Source organism: Homalodisca vitripennis, unplaced genomic scaffold (genome assembly GCF_021130785.1).
Source record: "Homalodisca vitripennis isolate AUS2020 unplaced genomic scaffold, UT_GWSS_2.1 ScUCBcl_86;HRSCAF=1036, whole genome shotgun sequence".
NCBI classification, from domain to species: Eukaryota; Metazoa; Arthropoda; class Insecta; order Hemiptera; family Cicadellidae; genus Homalodisca; species Homalodisca vitripennis.
Window position 1 is genome coordinate 136,784 of NW_025776218.1, and position 23,158 is coordinate 159,941.

The 23,158-nt window shown below is 36.9% G+C and overlaps 1 protein-coding gene across 1 annotated transcript; it reads left to right on the top strand.

The window, feature by feature from the left end:
- Positions 1-10,743: 10,743 nt before the first annotated feature.
- On the top strand, positions 10,744-12,857 carry LOC124370338. The gene is made up of 2 exons (XM_046828628.1): positions 10,744-11,648; positions 11,927-12,857. Exons 1-2 carry the CDS (start codon positions 11,614-11,616, stop codon positions 12,519-12,521), a joined length of 630 nt encoding a protein of 209 aa, XP_046684584.1. The 5' UTR covers positions 10,744-11,613; the 3' UTR covers positions 12,522-12,857.
- The last annotated feature ends 10,301 nt before the right edge of the window (positions 12,858-23,158 follow it).

The window sequence follows — 23,158 nt, forward strand, 5'->3', positions numbered from 1 at the left end:
AGTGTCTCCATCCAAAAACTGGAACAAGTGTCGGAGTGGTAATTCGTTGAAGTGCAAGAGACAAACTGCCCACTGCATTGGCCTTTTCACTTTTTCTTCATTGTTCGAATTACGGCCCCCTTTCCACCCTGTATTTGTAACGGTGCCGTCACATCCAATGACGTCTAAATCATCAAGGAAAGTCCAGTTTTTTTTAAATAAGAAATTTATACTGTCGGCAATGTTTTGAGCAGAATCCAGAACAAGGTGTCACATGACCAACATATACAGATCCAGGTTCTTGAATGATAGAATAATGTTCTTCTCCTTAATCACTCTCCGAAAATGCTTTGAATTTACCTTTTCAATCACAATAGTGTCATCTTTCCTTCCATCAAAATACAATCCTTGAAATGTGTTGAGCTCAGCCTGATTCTGCACCTGCAGTTCTGTGCGGATAAACCTTTTTCCCCCTTCGGATTTTATTTTTATCAATAACATTAGAATGTTCAGTTTCAGTTATAATACCAAAATCTTGCAAAAGGCTAGAAGCAATAGCAGCTGTTGCTCTATCAGAAACTCCAAAACGATCACTTGTTAGCGCAGTATTAGTCAATTTAACTCGCATCTGCCATGGTGTCTTTACAACAGGTTGAAACTCTTCATCGCTACTATCCTCATTTCTATTTATTTCAGTTGAGTCAAAGTCTTCTATTTGTGTAGGTTCCATAGTTTTTGAGCACGATGGCTGTGACAATGAGTCAACGTTCGACTGACATCTGCTTACTCAGTGTTTTTTCTTTTTTGGTCTTTGAATAATTTTTTTTTACTCCTTCACATCTACGTTACCAATTTTGCCTAAACTATGTTTTCTTTGAAGGTACAAAAACTTAAGTTCAATGACTGGTACTTTTTTTGACTTCTCACATGTACAAACAATCGATACCGGACACTCACACAAGTCAACGGCCTTTCGGCAATTGCAATCTAATGTTACTGTGCATTTGCATGCGGAGATATCAAACAGTCGCAAAGACTTTTTGCTTGAATTCTTCAACTTTTTTTTTGAACGAGTCTTTTTTCCTTATCTCGTTTGTAGGACTTCATAAGACCTCTGTAACTGTTATTGTAGGCATTGATCATTTGAACAATTCTGTAAAGGGAGACTGTTGGTATTGAGGATTTATCAAATAATTGCTTAACTTTCGGTGCAACAATATTAGAAATTTGTGAAAAACTGTTGTTGTTTCAACAATTTGTTGTTGGTTTCCACAGCTAAATTGTAATGTTCAAGAAAGAAGCACTTTTAAAAACGTCTTCATAGGAAGGCAGTTTACTTACAGGCAGTTCCTTTGGTAACCGAATATCGGACAATAAAACTCACTACGCGTAATTTTCTGGACAAAGCCATGACACTCAACACACACTCAACTAAGTAACACAAAAGAAGCTTTGACACTGACAAAAGCTGCCGAGTCACTGACGCGAGCTCACAAAATGGCGAAGCAAGCGTACACAACGCAAGGAATTGTGGGTTGGGTACGAGTGGTGGGGGACACGGTACAGTCACATACAAAACGAATCATTCCGCGCGGGACGGCAGTGTTGTAAACTGCGCCTTTTAGCGTAATTATCCGTTATTTAAAGCTGTTTGCGCTACCGTAAACATTGTTTTTTTTAACTGGTTCATTGTGTATTTCTGTTTTCTAAGTCAAATTATACAGTTTTTTCACTATAGCGATTGATTATTTAAAGTTTTTACACCGGAGAAAAAATTATAAAAATCCAAGTTTTTTTCAAAAAACGAACTATTTTTAATTGCATTGCGCTACCGTGATATTGAAAAAATAATTTTTTTTCCCAGTTGCATTTTATTTATGAAGTATATATGCAAGATTTCCGCGGTATAGCACTTGAAAAAAAAAATAATTTTTTTTTCAGCCCACCCTATTCCATAGCCTGTTCATCACCGGCTAAACTGGAGTGTGATCTCTTAGCTATTGTGAAATTTGAATGTAAACTAATCTGAATTTTTTTTTTTTTTAATATTAGAGGAAAGTACCCAAATACGGACCCCGCCTTAATGAGGACCCCCATGGTTATAGTCTCTGATGAGTGCTGACACCTAGCAACAACAGTTTAAATACTATGCAAGGTTCCACCACAAAGTAGAAGAGCCGCTAGCGTCACCTCCTCCAGTTGCTTTCTTGACAGTCGGCCATTAACGTGTTTTTGCAATACTAAAATTTTTGTGAGTGCACAGTTTTTTTTTAGTTGAGACGCGATAAGGTGACAGGTAAGCCCTTACACACCCTAATATATTCTTAAATGGTAATGTTGAAGAATCACGTAACCATGTAATTATTTCTATGGGATATTTTTTAATTAAATAAGGCGATTTAAAAATTTCAGAAATGAGGTGCCAAAAACGGACCCCCAACAGTGCCTAAACTGGACCCCCCTGCATAACGTGTGATATTTTTTATTTAAAAATAGGCCTAGTTATATTTTCCAGATATATTCCTTATTGTATTGTTTTTCAGATTAAAAAGAAGAATGGGAAAAATAGCCCAGCGAAAATGGAATGAATCTGACATGAAAAAAAAGCAATAGACGCATGTTCGTAAAAAAAATATGGGATGGAAAAAGGCTAGTAAACACTTCAATGGCCCAAAACTACTCTTAATAAATTATCCTAATGTTAGAGTATATCTGCACATCTGAAGAGGCAGCTAAAAAGTAAAGAGGGTATGCCCAACTGTTTTGAGAAGTAAAGATATTGAAGAGGAGCAAGTTACTTACTGTCCTTGCGATGGAGCATCATTTTTTGGTCTTACTCTGCTGATCACCGAAGAATCGCCCTGTCCAATTGGCAGAAAGAATCAATCGCACACCCTAGTCAAAATGAAATTGCAGGGAAAAAAATGGGTACGTCTTTTCTACAAAGGCACAAGTCTAAGTTTATCAGAAAGAAAGAAGCCCAACTGGGACTTCTATAGCAGGGGCTTCTTGGGTTTAGCAAAGGAAAAGTTTGAGATGTTTTTTGGCCATTTTGGAGAAGTTTAGATGAAGGACAAAATATTACTCCTGATAGAATTTATAATGTTGACGAGAGCCGGAATAACCGTTGTTCAATCAAAAGTAGCAAAGGTTGTAGGTCAAGGGGGCATAAACAGGTTGCTTCCTTGACTTCAGGAGAGCGTGGAGCCCTAATCACTGTTGTAGCTTGCATATGCTAGTTGGTTCTTTTGTGCCCCCGTTGGTAGTTTTCCCTAGAAAAAAACATGAGTGAACACCTTACAAAAAGGAGCTCCAGTCTGGAACTATCTTTTCCACACATCCTTCAGGATGGATTCAGACCAATTCCTTTTCACAGAGTGGTTTCGACATTTCATTAAGTTCTCCAATCCCGACCAAATAAAAACCTGTGCTCTTGTTGCGGGATGGGCACTTTAGAGCCACACCCAAAACCATAGATTTAAATGACGCTGGCAAAAGAAAATCATGTGACATACTTTCTCTGCCGTCTGTGCGTCTGCCTCCTGCTTTATTATTTCCTGCCTCCCTCTTCGCCTACTCTCCTGCTTTTTCTCTTGCCCTTTTGTCTCTGCCTTGCCTTTTCTATTTTGCCTCCCCTTCCTGCCTTTGCTGAATTCTCTGCCTCCCCTACTATCACGTGGCCTCTCGCTTTCTCTCATTCTCTTATCTCTCTGGCCTAGGCTATACACCTTCCTCTGTCTTTCCCCATACCCCTTCCACCTTGCTCTCTCGGACTTGAGTTATCCTTCCATGTTGCCTTGCTGGCCTCCTCCTTTACGCCCTTTTACTTTCCTCGAGCCTCCCCCCCCATTCTTCTCTGGCCTTTTACCGTTCTTTTTTTTTACCTTCTTTTCTGCTCCCTCTTGACACTTTTAAGTTTCCTCCTTACGCCTTGCTGCCCTCCATTCTTCCCTAACCTTCCCTTCTCTTCTCTCTGCCTTCCTTCCTAACATCTCTTCAGCACCCACTGTCAGCACGCTCTCAAAAACTCCAGCCGTTTGGACAAGACCTTCATAGGGTCCTCTGAAAATCCATTACAGTGATGAAATAAGACAGTGGCACAGAATTAACCATACGTCCTGTCACCCCGCGTATTGATGTGATTGAGTTATTTGTAAAGCTTTACATCAATGCAGAGAGCTGAAGAAGCGATCACGTGTTTTTTAAAGTAACTGGGAATATGCCATTGAACAAAACAAAATTCTATTCTCGACGCTTGAATACATAGAAGAAGCTAACAAACAAAGGATTCCTCTTTTTAATGAAGCTGTATTGAAGAAAAATAAACCTAAAGGCACAAACCTAAGCCCACCAATAAATCAGAAAATCCAAAGTACTCAGAATGAACAAGGTGGTTTTCAAGAGATCGATTTAAATAGCCATCCCAAGCATCAACAAGTTCAGTAAGATTGGTTATCTCCTTTGCCGGAATGAATGAACTCGAGATGAGCCCTGCCACATCTTGGCAGATCAGCCCATTTGACATAACCCCACTTCCACAAGTCAAGAAAAGAACGACCAAATAGAGGACGAAAAAGCCTGCAAGTCTACAGTCATTACCTTCTACTCCTTATAAAACCAATTAGAGAGCCAAAAAGCTAAAGAAGAGAAAGGATAAGCACAGCAAAAGGCAAAGAACCGTATTACTGGAGGATGTCGGGGAACCTGGAAAGAAAGGAAAACAACTGGTTAAACGTCTTTCTTTTGATGAACGGGATGAAAAAGTATCGCAGTGAAAGCAGATAGATTCTCATCCGAATTCAGAACTCGAGGTACCATCCTGTGTAATTCCAGCCAAAGAAGAAGACGCGGCTTGTATGTTTTGCGACAGAAAAGATTTTCAGGAGGAACAATAAAGGAGAACTCTGGTAATTGTTTAATCATAGTGTTATATGTGGGCCCATGTAGATTGCGCAGGACTGATAAGACATTTAATATCCTGTGATTTTTGCCTTTAATAATCTACAAAACCTATTCACGTGAAACCCAATGTACATTTTCCCAACCATAGAATTTTCATCAAATTTTCAATTTTCACTTAAATAAAAATGTTCAAATAAAAAATCATTTTTCTGTCAAAGACCGTTGCAATGATTTTTCAGTTTTTTATTCCCTTTCCTAGTTCAGTAAATTAAGTTTTTTTTGTCATTTTACCCAGTCCAGTTTTAGGCAATCCTTTTTGAAGATTCAACTGAATGTAAGGTTTACAAATTTTTGTATTTACTTTCCTGTAACTTATATAGATTTTTTTGGCATAAATAAATTACAAATATAACACGACATAGTAAAGTAAATAATTACATAGTTTTAAAAACAGGTTTTTTTTCAATAATTTATATATTTAAAAATATACAAAACAAAATGGTGGTCCGAATTTGGGCACTTTCCTATTATTTATGTTTTCCTTACTTTTTCTAAAAAGTGGTTAAGATAGAAGAAAGAAATATCACTTAACTAACCCTATTTACATAATATGTTTACTTCTTTACTTTCTGATCAATCACCGTTAATTTTGTATTTTCAATGTTTTTAACCTTCTTACCAAAAATAGTTAAAATAGAAGATAGATTTTTTAGAGCTTCCTTTTCATCACCTTTAGTGGAATCAATCAAAAACAAGCCTTTTTTTGATACCATCTGCCAATACATGCTACTTGAACTGCAATACTTTAGGTCTTTTGTTTTAGTAATTTCAAATTTTATTAAATGCGTACCCTGTTCTCCTGGAGAAGTAAACCTTAATCTTTTCTTATTTTTTAAACATTGAAATTGTTGACTTAAGACTATTGGTCCCTTCCCTTTCCTACTTCTAAAAAGACTATCAGTCTGATTCAGATTCCGTGTCTTCACTGCAAGAAGATGAGTCTGGTGAAGACGATGAACTAGAAGAAGATGAAGAAGAAGACAAGGAGGTTGAGGCTGATCGAGATTTATAAGTTTTTTGACAGATTTTTGTTTTAACTGTTTTGATCTACCTCTCTTGCTACTCTTTTTTTCTTCTTCTTCATTTTTAGATGACCCCGAAAGAATATAATTTAAACATTGAATTACAGCATTAACTATTTCAGGTGTGTATTTTTTCCCTTTCAACGGTTTTTTACTAATAATTGGTTTAAAAATAGACATTACTTCATCGTATGTTTTAACTTCTGCAGTGAGCAACGGGACCTTTTCTTGACTAAGATCTACCGGGTTAATCTGTACATTGGAATAAAAAACGTTCATAAGGTGTGTTAAGTCAAACACTAGGGCCATAGCCTCAAAGTTGTTTTTCAAAGTTTAGCATTTTTTTAGTCCGTTGACTGCCTTCTCCCACATATCCAAAGAATTTAACCCAATCGTATACAAATTTTGAATTAAAATTATCAAACTGATCAACGCACCCTCTACTTTTGAAGAAGAAGTGCTTTTCTTTGGTTGGTCAACCACGGCATCAGATCTCATGGATTCATTGTCAGAATCCACGGTTTCCACGACATGATGGGCTTGTATGTCTTGTATAAATTATGTATGTCTAGCTAAACAGAGAACTTACGTTAACACCGCAAGGTTTCCATTCTCTGCCCTCAAAAAACTAAGTGCTTATAGACTTATAATTTTTTTAAAGTGCAATAGAAAACTTGTGTTAACACCGCAAGGTTTCCATTTTCTATCACACTGACTATAAAGTGAATTTTTGTTAATATTTTAACATAAAACAACTGTTAAAACAGAGAACTTACGTTAACACCGCAAGGTTTCCGTTCTCTGCTCAACAGCACTAAGTATGTTTGTAATTCTTTAAAGTGCAATAGAAAACTTCTGTTAACACCGCAAGGTTTCCATTTTCTATCACACTGACTATAAAGTGAAAGATTACTACTTACTTTTTAAGTGAGAAGCAGACGTTTGGAAGTCAAAACTTGGACTTGATTAACTCTCTGAAGAGAAGAACGCTATATACCCATCCAGAACTGACGTTTACAGTTAAAGGTCACCACGTGTTTGAAAATAATTAAAAATTTATCAATCTGAACTATGCGCTTTGTTATTCTCAGCGTAAATCTAAGTAAACAAGGGTAAATAAAGGACAAATAAAATGTGATATTATCAGGAGAGCAGAAGTTGCAAGCATGTTTTGGTGCATAATCACTGTTAGCGGTGGATCAAACAATACCGCTTCCTTTAAAATTAAATTGGTTGTTAGATAAAACATTTATCAGAGGTCAGGTCAATTGATATCAAAGCATTAGTATAATGAATTGTACCAATCATCTTCTGAACTGTTGATTATTTCTGCTCTTCTAACTTTATTAAGGCATTAACACAAAATAAAAAAAATTATTAACTTATTAAAAGTTACATTTATACGAGTATTTTCACACAAAATTATACAATTATTTTTTTACTAGTAAATCTTCCACAATCTTTTTATTACTCTCAATTATAAGTTTATGAAAAGTTGTAACCGGTCTCAAATCTTCATCCTTAGAGCTAGCTGCTACTTGAAACTTGAGAGTCTTGTACGCAGTTGTTTGTATCCGTTGGACGTGAAACCTGTGCTTTGTAACATTTTGAATCACCCCACGTCCAAGTCGAAGATGAAACGAAAGAGCTCTGAATTCGTTCACCTTCACGTCTCTCATAGAATATTTGATACCTATTTCTCAAAACTCTTAAATTGTAAGCTTTTCTTTGTTCTTCTGACATTTTAATGTTTTTCTCCGCCAAAGTGGGCTGAAAGTAAACAATAATATCAACTTCCATGACCTAGAGGTCAAGAATGCGCGATACGAACCGGCGCGTGCCAATAACGAAACGTAAACAATAGTAGCGACCTCGCGGGTCAGATAAGACTTATCTAATTGTTATTTAATTGGGGTCAATTGCTTTTTAATTAAGGTCAAGGTTATCTGGCACGTGCTTATCTTAAAATATGCGGAAATGTCAAAGGTTATCACTGATAAGGACCTCCCGCAGAGAGATAACAGGGGTCACAGGTTCTGTCCCAGAACCTACACTTTATTACTACTCACTTCAATCTTATAATAAAGTTTATTATTGACATGGTAATACTTTTGTCATTTTCAGTGACTCTTCTATCCCCTCTATTTTCTGGCCTAGACTCGCCGTGTTCTCTGAAATATTTACTTACATTGCTCAGTCTTTTTCGCCCAACTTGTGTTATAGAGCAAAATGTCTTGGCACAGACTTGAACAATAGGCCCATTAGCTTTACGTATGAAATATGATGCAACACTACGGCATCTAGGGTTTTCCTTTCTAGGTCTTGTTGTTTTAGGCTGAGAAGTATGAATGTATTTCATTAAAAAATTATCTTGAGTTGCTTGAGATTTATGCTTATGTATCTTATTGAAAAAATCAATAACGTCTTCTTCTGTTAAAGAGTCAGCTAAACAGCCCTTTTTAAGGTTATGTTTACAATCAATAGTAGGCTTACTTTTAGATGATGAACAGTTCCTAGCATATTTTCGCCGGTTTTTGTCCCAGTTTTCTTCATTTCTAGTTCTCTTTCTTCCTCTATCTGACAAATCAACTTGTTTATTATATTCTTCAAGCAAACTATTATCACACATTATTTACTTCAAATAATAAACCAACACAATACAAAACCACCAAAAGAACACTTGTGACTGGTATTCCAGGTTAGGGATTTTTATGACAGATCAGCTGCTATTTTGCGCATGCTCACAGACTTAGAGTGGTTTGGAATGAAACTCCCAGTGACTTAGCACTCTTTGGAAGAAATGTCATATTTCACCTTTCATTTACATTAGACTTAGCTCCCATTGACTAGTATCAATAACAACACTGTATACAACTGTAATTCAGTATTCTGGAACAACTAAAATCATAAATTGAGAAAAAATTGACTTAGCTCTTTTTGGAATCCACCTCTTTTGACTTTGTTTCTCCCTGAAGGATAATATTTCAGTATTGCCTTGTTTCCAGAATTTCTTTTGGCCTACTTTCAGTTTATTTGAAAGTATAGTCTGGAAGCAATTTTCTGTTTTGTCTTAGTGTTCCAGTGAAAAATGTTCTTTAGGTATATAAATCCTTCACTAACCTAACACTAAAAACATTATCTGTGGAAACATGATAACCTTTTTGTACATAATTGCAAGCCATTAGCAGATTTTTTACAACTGAATAGCCAAGACCATTTTCCTTTATTTCATATCTGTTTTGGGCATTATTTTTGCCTTTTCGCAACATAAACTAAGACAGTAGTTGGAAAAGGAGTCACAAAGAACCCAAAACTTTATGCCCCAAAGGTGATAAGGTTTATTTGGCATGTATTGCATCAGTTATAATTAACTCTTTGTTCCAGTGATAGATTCATCAACAGAAAGCTGCTGATGGCCGGTGTTTAAATAACTTATTTTAATGTTGAAGTAGTGGTTCAAATTTTTGAGCAGCATCATAGTTAGGCTCACCTGCTTTAGGTAGATTTGCATTATTCACCATGTAAAAAAAATCTGGATGGCATCAAAACGATTTCGTTGAAACATTTTTCCAAACCAAGGTGTTTCTTGTGAGGTACTTTTAGACCAGTATAATTTGATGGAAGCTTTTCTGATCAATCCCATGTTCACAATCACAACTAAGTAGGCTTTGATCTCAATGAGAGAAACAGGTAACCAGTTACGCATAAAACTGTTCGGTCAAATATTGGTGATCATTGAAGTAATTGTTTGATTTGCATACCTGTTGGTCTCCAGTGCAAACATGTTCAGCAATATATCAGTAAAAAACAAATTGAAAAATCTATGGGCTTTGTAGCGGTTGATGGAATATGTGTGGCCAGGTATTTTACCAAAATTGAAAGGGAGGATCAAAGTTTTGATTTTCAACTTCATTGATGCCTCCCACTGATTCAGAAGAGTCACTGAAGACTGCCCTACTGAACCGGATTTGCAACCGCGATCTAATAAGGCCATTTCACACCGCATGTAGCGTGCGTGGCTGAATGTACGCTAGCCATGTTTCAAAAGATCGCTCCCCAGCTTATCAAATGAGTCCGTTCATACTGCAGGGCCACGTCCACGCGCCACGCCCGCTATGCCCGCTACGCGTAGCCAGCGTTCGCTCGGTGAGCGATCTTTTTGAAACATAGCGGCTATGTTTTAGCCCACGCATGCGCAGAACGCAGTTAAGACCACGTTGCAGCCTCAACTACACGTGCACTGCAGCGTTCCCCATTGTGTGGTTCTTATTTTTATCTTTGGATATTGTTAATTTGGTTATCTTAATGAAAAATGGAACAGCTGATCGAAGAAGTACGTGCACGTCCAGTGATTTGGGACTCTACATTAGAGGTGTACAGAGATATTGGAATGAAGGACAAAGCCTGGGACGAAATTGCTCAAGTGACATTAAAAGACAGTAAGTAAATTTATAGTACTCTGCCATTTAATTTTATTTACAGTATAATCAGAAGAAATAAAGTTTATTTTTTACTACTGTTTAAAAAATATACAGTGCACATTGAAACACCACACCATAAACGCATGAATGAAAGTAGGCTTACAGTAGCAATTTTTTATTAATATTGTTACATTTGTTAATCTTGCCATGGCACTGTATCCTCATCTGAATTAAAATAAACAACAAACTCATTGCGAATGTGTTTTCCTTCATTAGAGGCTTGCGATCCGAAACGAGGCACAGGCTTCCAGCATTTCTTGTAGCCCTCTGCGATCTCTTCAGCAGAGAGTACGGACAACGTGTCACCTCTGCAACGGAGGTAGTTATGCAGAACCGTTGTAGCTTTTATGACTTTGTTTACTGTATCAACCTTGCAAGTCAATGGCCGAAAGTACACCCGCCATCTTTGTGCTAATATACCGAACGCATTTTCCACAACTCTCCTGCAACGGCAAAGGCGATAATTATATACACGCATTTCAGGTGTGAGTCTTTTGTCACGTGGAAAAGGGCGAAGTAAAAATCGCTTAAGAGGAAATGCCTCATCTCCCACTATAACATATGGTAGATTGATACCCAGCTCAACAATTGGCTCATCAGGCGGCATTGCAATACTGTAACTGCAGATCCTTTGTCCAAGAGCACTATCCATAAAAATACTGTTATCACACTCTTTACCATACGCACCAGAATCTATCGCTATGAATTTATAGTCAGAATCGACAAGTCCAAGTAGTACAATTGAATAATAATGATTATAATTATAAAAGCTAGAACCAGAGTGAGGGGGTGCTTGGATTGCAACATGTTTCCCGTCAATTGCGCCTATGCAGTGAGGGAAGTTCCATCTTTCTTTGAATCCTTTCTCAATTTGTCGCCACAGAGCTTCATTTGGTGTTGGCATGAACTCTGGTTGCAAGCGTAGCCATAATGCATCACTCACTTCTTCTACGATATTAGCAACTGTGCTTATCCCAATTCTGTAGCTGAAACTGATTGTTGTATATGTATCTCCAGTTGCCAGGAATCTGAAAAAAAAAAATTCAGAAAACTCTTTGAGACGTGAGTGGAAAAAACTAAAGGACTGTCACCGCCAAGCTGTACTTCGCCGAAAAACAACAACTGGGCAGGCAGCAAAAAAGATTAAAAAATGGAAATACGAAGATCAAATGTCATTTGTGCTTAAAACTAGCACGCATAGACCGTAAGTATAAGTGTTTAATTGAGTGCTTAATGTTCTCTCATATTGTGAGGCTCTATCCCATACACACTGTACGTGTTTGTTAGTCTTAGGTGTTAGTTAGGTCGGCATGGACTAAAGATGTTTTACATTCCTTTTGAGAAGAAAATTCTAACTTTTTCATATGACCTGTGTCGATATAAACATCGTGTTTTTCTTCATGACAAGGCTGTTGGATTTTAGTCGCAAACTAATAATTTCTAAAATAGGACCGACTACTATTGTATTTTATTTATTTTCAGGAGCGACTCTAACATTCCCATGCCGGATGAAATCGAGGAACATTCGAATCATTGGGAACAGCAGAGAAATTTATCCGAGCAACAAGATGACATTGACGGGGAAAGTATGGCCGATGATGCTGAAAACGCAAGTCAAATTACTTCCACGGTAAAAGAACGAAGAAACCGATCACTAAGAGGCGTTGACAAAGTGTTGGCTTATATGCAAAATAAAGAATGCAATAAAAAAACTCGAGCTAAAAGCATTCCTGATGATATAAACTTATTTTTTGCTAGTGCTGCCCAATCGGTTCGGAAATTACCCCGCCAATTACAAAACAAAATAAAAATGGATTTGTTAAGTAGCATTTGTAGAGCGGAAGAGCAACATGAATGGAACTGTACCTCTGCTTGTGGGTCTACTTCACAGCAGTTGTTTGTTGCCACTCCATCCCCCTCCACAAGTATACAATCACAACCATTTTCATCAGCTTCGCCTTCACCTACACTTCAGTCTCGACAGTCAACTGCTCCGATCCCAGGAAACAATGAGACATCTCTTTCCCAGACTGGATATATTTTATCTTCACTCAATGATGACATTTGTTATAATTAATATATAAAATATTTAGTAAATCCTTTATGAGGTCTTTTTTTAGTAAGTCCTTTATTACAGGCACCGTCTCTTTTCTTTCATCCTGAGAGATGAGTCCATTTTTGTAGTCTCAAGTTCTTTATTATTTTGTACTTGATTTATATAATTAAATATTGAGGGGTGGCACCTCCTTCTGGGGGCCACCACCTCGTGTGCCGTATTTTCCTCACAGTTTAAAACAGCTCGGTGCCTGTCGGCACAGTACTCCCTTTCCCGCAGGCGCTCAGCCTGTGGTTTAGGTGGGTGGCGTGCCGGCAGTCATCGGTTGTGACTCAGAGGGAACGGACACACCAACAACAGGGCTTTTTCATTCTTAATATTTACCTTTACAGTATATTGAAATCATTAAATACTTTATTTTTGGCAACTCAGTTTTTCTTGTATTATGATTATTAAGTTAACACAGAAAATAGCTGAAAATCACTTTTACAAAATTTTCTTATTTTAATGTTATTGTAATTTTAAATTGTTTGTATTTAAAGTAATGTAGTCTGTCTATTATTCTTATTAAAATAATGTTGTCAAAATAAGAGACTTTTTTCTTACCTCAAGCAAATTGCCAGCCGCTCCCGGCTAGAAATTGCTTCCCTGTAGTTTGTATTATTTTTCCTTATGTCACCATCAACCATTGCCAGGACTTCGTCGAACTGTTCACGACTTAACCTAAAATAAGTCCTAAATTTTTCATCATCAGCCTCAAGATCACTCATCAAGTGGTGATATTCACCAAAACTCTTTCTTTTTCTATTGATGCGATGTACCCACTCGTTTCTCGATGATACACTATATAACAAAATCAACTCATCATCATCACTACTGCTGCTGCTGTCATCGAACCAGGGTAATCCGCAAGAAAACCCAGACTCGCACCATGAGACTGTCGGAGCAGATATCTTCCTGAATACTGACGTAAACGTAGCCACCAGCATAGCATCGCAACCCTCGCGGCGGTGTGAATTGGCGCATCGCTAGCATAGCCGGCATCGCGTACATCCAGCCACGCACGCTACATGCGGTGTGAAATGGCCTTAACTGAGGTCGGTTGGTCGTTGTCCGGAGTAGGCCTAGCAGCGGCGTTATTTCGAGAATTGATGAGACGTCAGACCAATCGTCATCTGATAGGTTGTCCAGTTGTCTGTCCAATTTACTCGGATGATGTACAATGTTGTCACTCATTGTCACAGAACTCATTATTACTGTAAGATTAAAACTGAAGAAAAAGTGACTAAAAACAGTCCTCAATTACAACATTTAACTCAATTCTCACGCACAAAGACAATATACGTAACATTAGACCGCACGCATCAAACCGCTTCTTTGTAAGCAAATACAGCTGTGGAGTAGAAATGGCGTGATGGCAACAGCTACGTAGCAACAAAGAGTAATATATTTTTTTAGCATTTGTTATTTTAAATACACTATATTATTAACAAAAAATTTAGTATTTTACTAAAATACTCATAAAACCCGCGATTTTGTGGAAATAAACGTGTGGAAATAAATATGTATTAAACGCATATACCACGTCTACAATTATGTGCTACAATTTTACATTATGGATTTGAAGACATAAAGATAACCTTTTAAACTCGGTTCATCTTACAGGATAAAGAGGCAACGTTTACAAAGAATGTTAAAATAACAAATATAAATATATCGCCTTATTTTTATTATAAGCAAGGTTCAAAGTATTAAAATAACTGTTATTGGTTTCGTTGAGATATAATAACGTTATTTTGTTATCGTTAACGTTTAAATCGGATATTTGTTTGATGGTATCCTAAGTTTGTTTGAATTATGTTTTAGATTCTTACTATAAGTGCGGTATCATACCTTCTTTTAGATGTTGGATTCTCCCTTCATAGAATTGTTTTCTAGATAGTAACGGTAACACGAATAACAAGCTACAAAATACTTTTACCAACTTTTAGCTGAATAAAATAGTAGTATAATGCAATGCATTACGAGTGATTGTCTAACTACATTCAAATGGCGAACTAACTGCAAGACAACAGGTTATAAAACTAGACTAAAGCGATTCGAGGAGTCTGGCTAAACTACGCGTAATCAGTTTTGACTCATTGATTTAACGTATATAACGTTGCCGCCCGTACAACTTTTTTGCCCTGGGAAAACGACTCCCCTGACCTCCCCCTAGCTAAGGCTTTAGAGACTCCTGAAACAGACGTACCTGAAATGTTTGCGTAGATATGAACTGATGGCAAAAGAAACCGAAAAAGCTAAAATTAAAGCCAAGAAAGATTCCGATGTAAAACTGGAAACTCTTAAATGTTAATTATGTGCAGACCATGTCACAAATGCTGAAAAAAATCGAAAGCCCTGTAGCAAGTTCCGGATTGACAGGATCCCTTTCAACTCTTGTTTTGCTCCGTGGAATTGCTTCCTGAAAGACAATATGACTCTTTATATAACATCATGTACCAGTGGCCAGTGATCAAAGGTACACGATGTAGTTTCGATCCGTTGTAAATGAGGGTACCATTTCTAGAAAAATCAACTTTGAGGCTAGCTCTAAGCAAGAAGTACGCAATATAGGATTACTCACCAATAGTTGGTCTATCACATAAAACATTAATCATAAGTTGTTCACTAAAATAAAAACCGAATTTTCTAAAACAGTTTCTTTTGACACTGAAAAAATATATCTTCTATTCGCTGTAAAACAAAACGTGATAAAATAATTTCCACACGCTAGAATTGATGTATGGCACTAATGCAGTACCTAGTGCAGCTACTGTCTCATGTGCAGCAGCACTTGTCAGAAATTGAATTTATCCGAGGTACACTGTCACAAGGTACAACAGTCTCCTCTATAGGTATATTTAACACTTTTTATAAAATAAACCTAATACACATTATTTTTGTTTATTTTAATTTTTTACACATTATTTAAACTCATGGAAGAAAACGATACTGTAAATTTAAATTATTTTAACTACTATTGTTTGATAAAGACTAAAGGTGAAAGTGTATTCAATGCTGCGTATCTAACCACATAAAATATCAGAGAACCTTAAAATTTGAAAATAGTTTAACGAACATCCTTTTACAAGGAATGCAAACACTTAATTTAATTTAATGTATGTAATGTATCCCTTTCAAATCCTGGAAACCCCGCACACTCTAATGATGAAGTTAATCTACAATATACAGAGTGAGTGGCTCTTGGTGTGACAAACATTTTTGGATTATAATGCAATTTAAATGTCATACAATGGCGGTTATAAAAAAGTCTAACTCCTAAAATTAGGTCTAAAATGAATTATTTTAAGTTTTCCTAAAAAACCCGTGTTTTTGTACGTAAATCTGATATTTCTCAGCAACATATGTGAGCAAACTACATCATTTTTAGATTCTCTGTTACATTTTCAATTTGAAAAAGTTATCGTTTCAAACGTTAAGAAAAGAAAATTAAGCTTCAGGTCGATTCAAATGGCAAAGTTGCTAAGTTTAAGAAAAACTTAAATATCATTGAACCCCATCTTTTTACCACACCCTGTACACAAGAATGTGTCAAGTGATATTAAACACTTTGCCATTTAATAGGCTTTAAAATGGTATGCCATATGACCATCGGCCATATGACCAACTATTTAGGTGTTTTGCCGTTAAAAAAATCAGTATAGGTTAAAAGTTAACACTGAGTAGTCATAGGCCGGTATAATAAACATAATTTTTGAGCATTAGTAAAGATAAAGGGTGGTCCAACCAAAATGCACGAGGTAAATTGTAAATAAAACAAAGACTTTTCAGAGAATTATCTTAATATATTTTATTATGATATAAGGATCTATGACAATTAATTATATGTGAAACAAAATATCGGCCAAATGTTCGCCCCGGCTTCGGTGGCATACCTCTATCCGATGCTCCATATTTTGAATGACTCTGAGACATAATTGAGGCTCAATGTCGTTAATATGCCTAATTATCTCATCCTCTATCTCTTGAATTGTTCTTGGCTTATTGACGTACACTTTTTCTTTTAAATATCCCCAAAGAAAGAAGTCCAACGGTGTCAAATCACATGATCGTTGCGGCCAATTAACATCGCTACGACGTGAGATAACACGGCCATTGAATTTCTCGTGCAAAAGAGCCATTGTTTCGTTGGATGTGTGGCAAGTGGCACCATCCTGTTGGAACCACATATCGTCCTAGTCCCTATCCTCAATTTCTGGCCACAAGAAGTCCGTTATCATCTCACGATAGCGAACACCATTCACGGTAACTGCTTGGCCGACCTCATTTTCAAAGAAGTACGGCCCGATGACGCCGCCAGCCCATAAACCGCACCAAACAGTCACTAACAGTCACTCTTTCTGGATACATCGGCTTATCAATAATCATCATGGATTCTCATTTGCCCAAATGCGGCAATTCTGCTTGTTTACGAATCCACTGAGGTGAAAGTGTGCCTCGTCGCTGAAGATAATTTACTTTGAAAAATCACCATTGACTTCTGTCTGTTCAACCAACCATTCGGCATATTGACGACGCTTGAAATGGTCAGTAAGCTTCAGATCTTGAGTTAATTGAACCTTGTAAGCGTGTAAATTCAAATATTTATGCAATATTCGCATCAGTGATGTTCGTGAGATGTTCCATAGTTGCGCACGACGACGAGTCGAGGTTGACGGCTCTTCTGCCACACTATCGCGAACAACACCAACGAACTGGGCGAGCTCGCACAGGTGTTTTTATATTTCCCACAGATCTGGTTTGCTGAAATTTGCGCACAATTCTCCCGATTGTGGACACATTTGGTCGATTATGGTGACCAAAAAAATCAAGAATGGCACGAAATGCATTTTAATTTGAACGTCCATTTTCGTAAAACGCTTCAACAATCTTAACGTGCTGCTCAATGGTACACCTCTGTATGGTTGAATTTGTCGAACACTGAAACAAAAAATGTCAAATTAAGTTGGGCAAAATACTTGAAGTTAAGGTGTGACTAACAATTATCATCGTGCATTATGGATGGACCACCCATCATTTAATAATGGAACTTTAATCAATTATCGATAAGGTAAATGAAAATTAAAATACCTCATGAACACAAAACATTAAAAGTAAAATCATTTCAGTTCATTCTCAAAATGGCGACCTTCTTTTCTTACACAAGTTCTTTCTCGCTTTCTCTTTGCTCCTACGGTCATTTTAAAAGACAGTTTTTCCTGAAGTCTTTGACCAGACAGACCAATTCTGCCTCGTATTCTTCTTCTGAGTTTACTGGGGTGGAATAAACTTCCTGCTAAAAAAACCCCACACAAAAAAGTCCATAGGTTGGGAGATCGGGCAGGCCATGCGACAGTTCCCCCACGTCCAATCCACTCGGTATAGTTTTCAGTCAGCCATTGACGTACTGTTGCAAAAAACGCGTTTGAAAGGATTGTTCCTTTGTCCGGTGTGGGTTTTGTTGATCCCAGTGGTGCATATTATGACAATTGAAAATTCATGATCTTGTAAACAATGACTCATCAGTCCAAAGGATTTTTCGAAAAACATGACGCTGCTCTATGTCTCTGTTTAGCAACCAACGACAGATTTGTACTCTAGGAGCATAATCAGTCGCTTTCAGGCCTTGAACAGTCGTAAATGTTATGGATGGAACCTATTCTTATGCAAAATGTCCAAAACATTGTCTACCACTAACTTCTGGATCATTCCGAACTGAATTTAGAACTACTTCATCTAATCCTACATCATGAACAATGAGTCCTACTTCGTTAGGTCTTTTGTGAACTATACCTCCCTCCACAAGAGGTTGATGGAGTCTTGAGAACACAGAATGACTGAGAAGCGGCGATCGGGGTAGCGAGCTTGATACTCTCTTTGGGCAGCACGCGCATTTCCATCTCAAAACCTGTAAATAAAGTGCATATCAGCGTATTCTCGAGTAGTGAACTCCATGGCAACCTACACTTGACTAAATTGAGCAGAAAAATAGTTTATTGGAGGTACAAGTAATTCATGTGGACACTGGTCTTACAAAACAAGATAATGAATGAATGTACAATACTGGTGAAAGTGATAATATAAGGAATTAAAACATTGATAAGGGATGTGACCATTAATCCGTAACATAGCATAGGCCGTCATAACATTTCTACGAAAAGATATATCTAAAGAACTCGACGTTAAAGTGCTACTATAAGAAGTTTTTCATACCTAATTTTATTTGTGCTGCTGTAAATAAGTTACATTTAAGGGAAGTAATAGCTGAAATCACAAAAACGCAATGTATATACATATTCCTAAAAGAAAGGTAAAAAAGGAATCTAAATCAAAATGGGTATATTTTCTTGTAAAACATATTAGATTTTCTTTATCTTTTTTCAGTTAAAGAACATTTTCTGAGCTATGAATAAAGAACTAATAGGAATAATCACATCACTCGTTATCATGGCTCCGGACTTTTAATACTATGGGAAACGTACAAAGTTAGATCATTAATCAAGACATTTATATTTTACCTACAGTTACAGTTCCCGTTGTCAATATTGTGGACCAGGCACACATATCGATGGTCTAATGTGCAAATGTCATAACTCCAAAATGCATTGCTTTACAGGAGAGCTAAACAAACTGAATTTTAAGCCACTACTATAAAAATAATAAACAAATTTACTAAATTCAAGTACTTGTAATATATTTATACCCTACCATGTAGTTAAAAAACGCTTACTTTTAAATATTATAATGGATTTACATCTTTTTATGTGAAAACCCCAACATTTTATGACGGAGTTAAGACTTTTGCGCCTCAAATCAAAAAGGATTTGAAGGGACAAAATAATAAAATTATTTAAGTTAAAGTGCCTATGATTTTTCTTGGTAACGAGGCTTATCCTCTATCTCTTTATCTAAGCGACAATCTACCCTACCCATGCGACAATCTAACAATGGAAAAATTGCATACCATTATAGGCACTCACAGGGAAGAGAAACTCTACATTTCTAGTGCACATTTGGAATTCTGTATTCCAAATGGAGAATGCTCTTAAAGAGTATTGAGTCTAAACATGAAACTGCCGATCACATAATTAAGGCTGTGTGTGTTCTTCAAAACACAATATTTGACAAAGAAGGATTTAAAAGACATTTAGGTAATACCTGGTGACAACGCACGTGTAGCTCAGCAACAGGTACAAAGAGGAAGACCCGACAACCAGGTGCATCAGTGATTTTGCGTGATCCTATTCAATTTTGGCAAGGCAATAAGCAATAATGTTATGTTTTGAGTGTATGATTAAAAAGACTAACTTTAATCTCAATACTTGAAATGTTTGTGTTTCGTTCCAGTTGCTCAGTTGTCCTATGCCTTGAATCCTGTCGAAGAATGTCATGAGTAGATCGGCTCTATTGTAACGTTTCGCAATCATAGGCCTTATCTGCACTCGGAAACGGGACTGATCACCCCGTTTAGAATTAATCAGTTGCGGTGCGCGCCCGTAATTGTCCGACACCGAAATGTAATGATTAGCGAAAATGGTCGGATATTGCCGCTCTCCACTTACCGGCGAATCTAAAAATCCGTAGATTGACCCAGTAGCCAAGCTTGACGTAGATGGCGCTATTATCAGCCGTGATGTACTCAACAGACGTTAACGAGCAAGGACGACGTTGTGAAGAAAAGTTGAAGTTCGAGGATAATCGTTTGCCACCCTCAGGTCTTCTCGTCGTCTTGTAATTATTTCGAGGATTTTCTTGGACTCTGAGGGTTCTGGTCGACGACACAAGTTTGGCTGTGACGTGTTCCCTTGCATCCCGGTCGGCCGGCATCGTCTCTTCACACCTGGATGACCTTGACACGCCACTATCACCCCAGGACGGACCTTATCAGACTTCAACCGATAAGTCTAACTCTTAATTACAACTTTCGACCGTATCGGTGACCTCTATTCCTTTGTGTGGGACACAAACAGACTCAGTATTTGCCACTTTAAGAGTGAAGTTATCTGAACTAAGCTGAATAGTATATTGTTCTATAATATTGTCATTTTAAACATGTATTAATTGTTCTATTTATTCTCTGTTAAGATATATGTGTCCTATTTATTATTTTCTCGGTGGCCACCGCTAATTATCTATGTATTGGCTAGATTTATTTTGCTCGAGCAAACTAGTACATCCTATCATTTAGCATAGTTAGAGCCTATTTGTTTGAAAAGTATAGTTATTTATAGCTGCATTATTAGGGTATAGCTCTGTTTTGCTTGAGCTAACTTTTCTCATTAACCCTAGAAGTGGCGCGCAAACGTACTGTAGTGGCACAGTGTTTTAGGGGTAAACCGGGTCAAGGTATTTTTCTAAAAGCTTGGTTTTACTGCAACAGTATGGTCCCTAAATGTAACATATTATACATCATTTTTCTCACAAAAGAACAGAGAAACCATCTTTTGGTAATTTTATTTTATTTAACATTATTTTTTTTTTTTTTTTTCAAAAAGTATGTGAAAGTTTTTGGTTTGTAAATTTTTTTTACTCCAAATTCCGTTTTGTACCTAATTATTGAGTTTATAAAACAAAGATTTCAAAATACCCATTTGACTCGAGAATTTTATGCGGATATTTCAGTAAATATATAGTTTATATGGCTTAAACGTGATATATTTTACATATTTTTACGAAAATTCATAAAATTGTAAAAAATTCAGTTTTTTGTGTCCAGAGAAGAAAGTGGCAAAAAAAATAGATAAATCTGTATGTATTCAAGACCATGAAAACTACATCTAATAATTTCTACAAGTCTAGAAATTTAACGTTTCTCAGATTACAAAAATAAAAAAATATTGTATTACAACTTACCAGTATTTACAATATTTACAAGTGTAGTCCAACAGTTTTATTCTGAATCGCTGTTGTTCGTTGCCTTCCTCTTCTTACCAAAACTACGGTTGGTCTATAGAAAGTGTTCCTAGAAGGTGGGGTAACAATTCTGATGGACCCGCAGTTGCAGCCTGGACAAAAAATAGCTGGTCCTTTTCTTTATTTTGTGTTTTTCATTACACACTAGCACACAAAAACCCGATTATTTTGTTGGGGAGTAAAGGGAGTTCGCTGCACTGGGACCGACTTACATCACCACCCGCTCCTGGGATTGGTAACTGTCCTTGAGTTTCATTAGGAGCTGCACTCAATTCCTTATTAATGCTGACTATAAAATCTCTTCGAGGACATGGGGCTGATCACTATTACTTTTGTACTGTTTATATGCATTTATGCAAAGACATATCAAGGAAGTTTGAGAAAAGTATTCTTCCAATACCTTCTAGTTGGTCTACTGCACGGTGGCATGGTAGATACTTTTATCCTTTACGTCAACACCTCCATAAAGGAATTGTATATTGGCAATTAGAACAGGTTTCTCCACTTCAGGTACCTCTTTTAACTCCTCACAACTGCATTCTCTGCATGTTTACAGCGGTAGACAAACAATAGACTGGCTTACTAGATTTTTTTTCTCTAAAGCTACAAGTAGGCAAACATTTTTCCTAAAAAATAAACAATTTCTTTTGGTTGTAAATTTTTGTTGATTAAAGATTTTGACAGTCCTTTAGAATTTTTCCTAATCGTTCATTCTGTGATGGTATGTATTTCTTTCAAAGAGTTTTTCTGCTAGTGAGATTTTAGTGTACCAGTTATCCGTATAAATAAGTGGGTATCCTTTGTCCAGTAGATCTCAGATTGTTCTAAAAGGTAGATAACTACCCTCTGTGCCAATGGATCAGTGCCGTCTGATAAAAATTCATGGCCCACAATACAATTCCAGAATGAATCATGTAGCTAGTCCTTGCTATCACATACCTCAAAATATTTTTACAAAACCAAAATCTGCAGTGCCTTTTGTTTGGCATATTATTGTAAATAAACCAGTTCTGTTTTTCATGCGCCTATTAGACTTTCGTCTATACAAATGTTTTGGGAAGGTACAAGTACTTTTTGAAATTATGGTTAAGTTCGTCATGTAAGGTCTGACTTTGAGCCATGGGTCATGACCGGGTTGTCCGTTTTTGAGGATTTTCTGTAGAATTGAGATGAAGCATTGCATTTATCATTTGAAATCGTCTGATTCTAAGAGACATTACTTTTTTGGAATAAAAATGGTAAATGTTGGCTTGAGTTGGTTATCCCAGTAATGAACGAATATTGTTACGGAATGATAACCCCATATTGATCACTACAGAAATGTATTTTTTTATTTCACTCACAGTTACAGGTACCCCATTTATTTAACCTCACTATGCGTTTTCAATTTGCCTTCATCCTAGCCTTATCAATAGAATTTTGAGCATAAATATTTGTTTCTCGAGATATCAGTCTCCAGATTGTTTGCGTGAAGAATAGATACAGGTACACATTATTGGTGGTGAGTTTCTTGCAGGACAATTTCTAGGTCAGTATTAGATTACCTACCAAAATAAAAATATAAAGGGGGTATTTCTTTTTACAGGTTCAGGGGGGAAGACAGACACCCATACAGAGTCAAACAGGATCAGTACACTTGGGGATCAGGTCTGGAACTAGGCCCAGAAATGTCAAACAGGTTGGAGAGGAGATTCAGGCCTAGG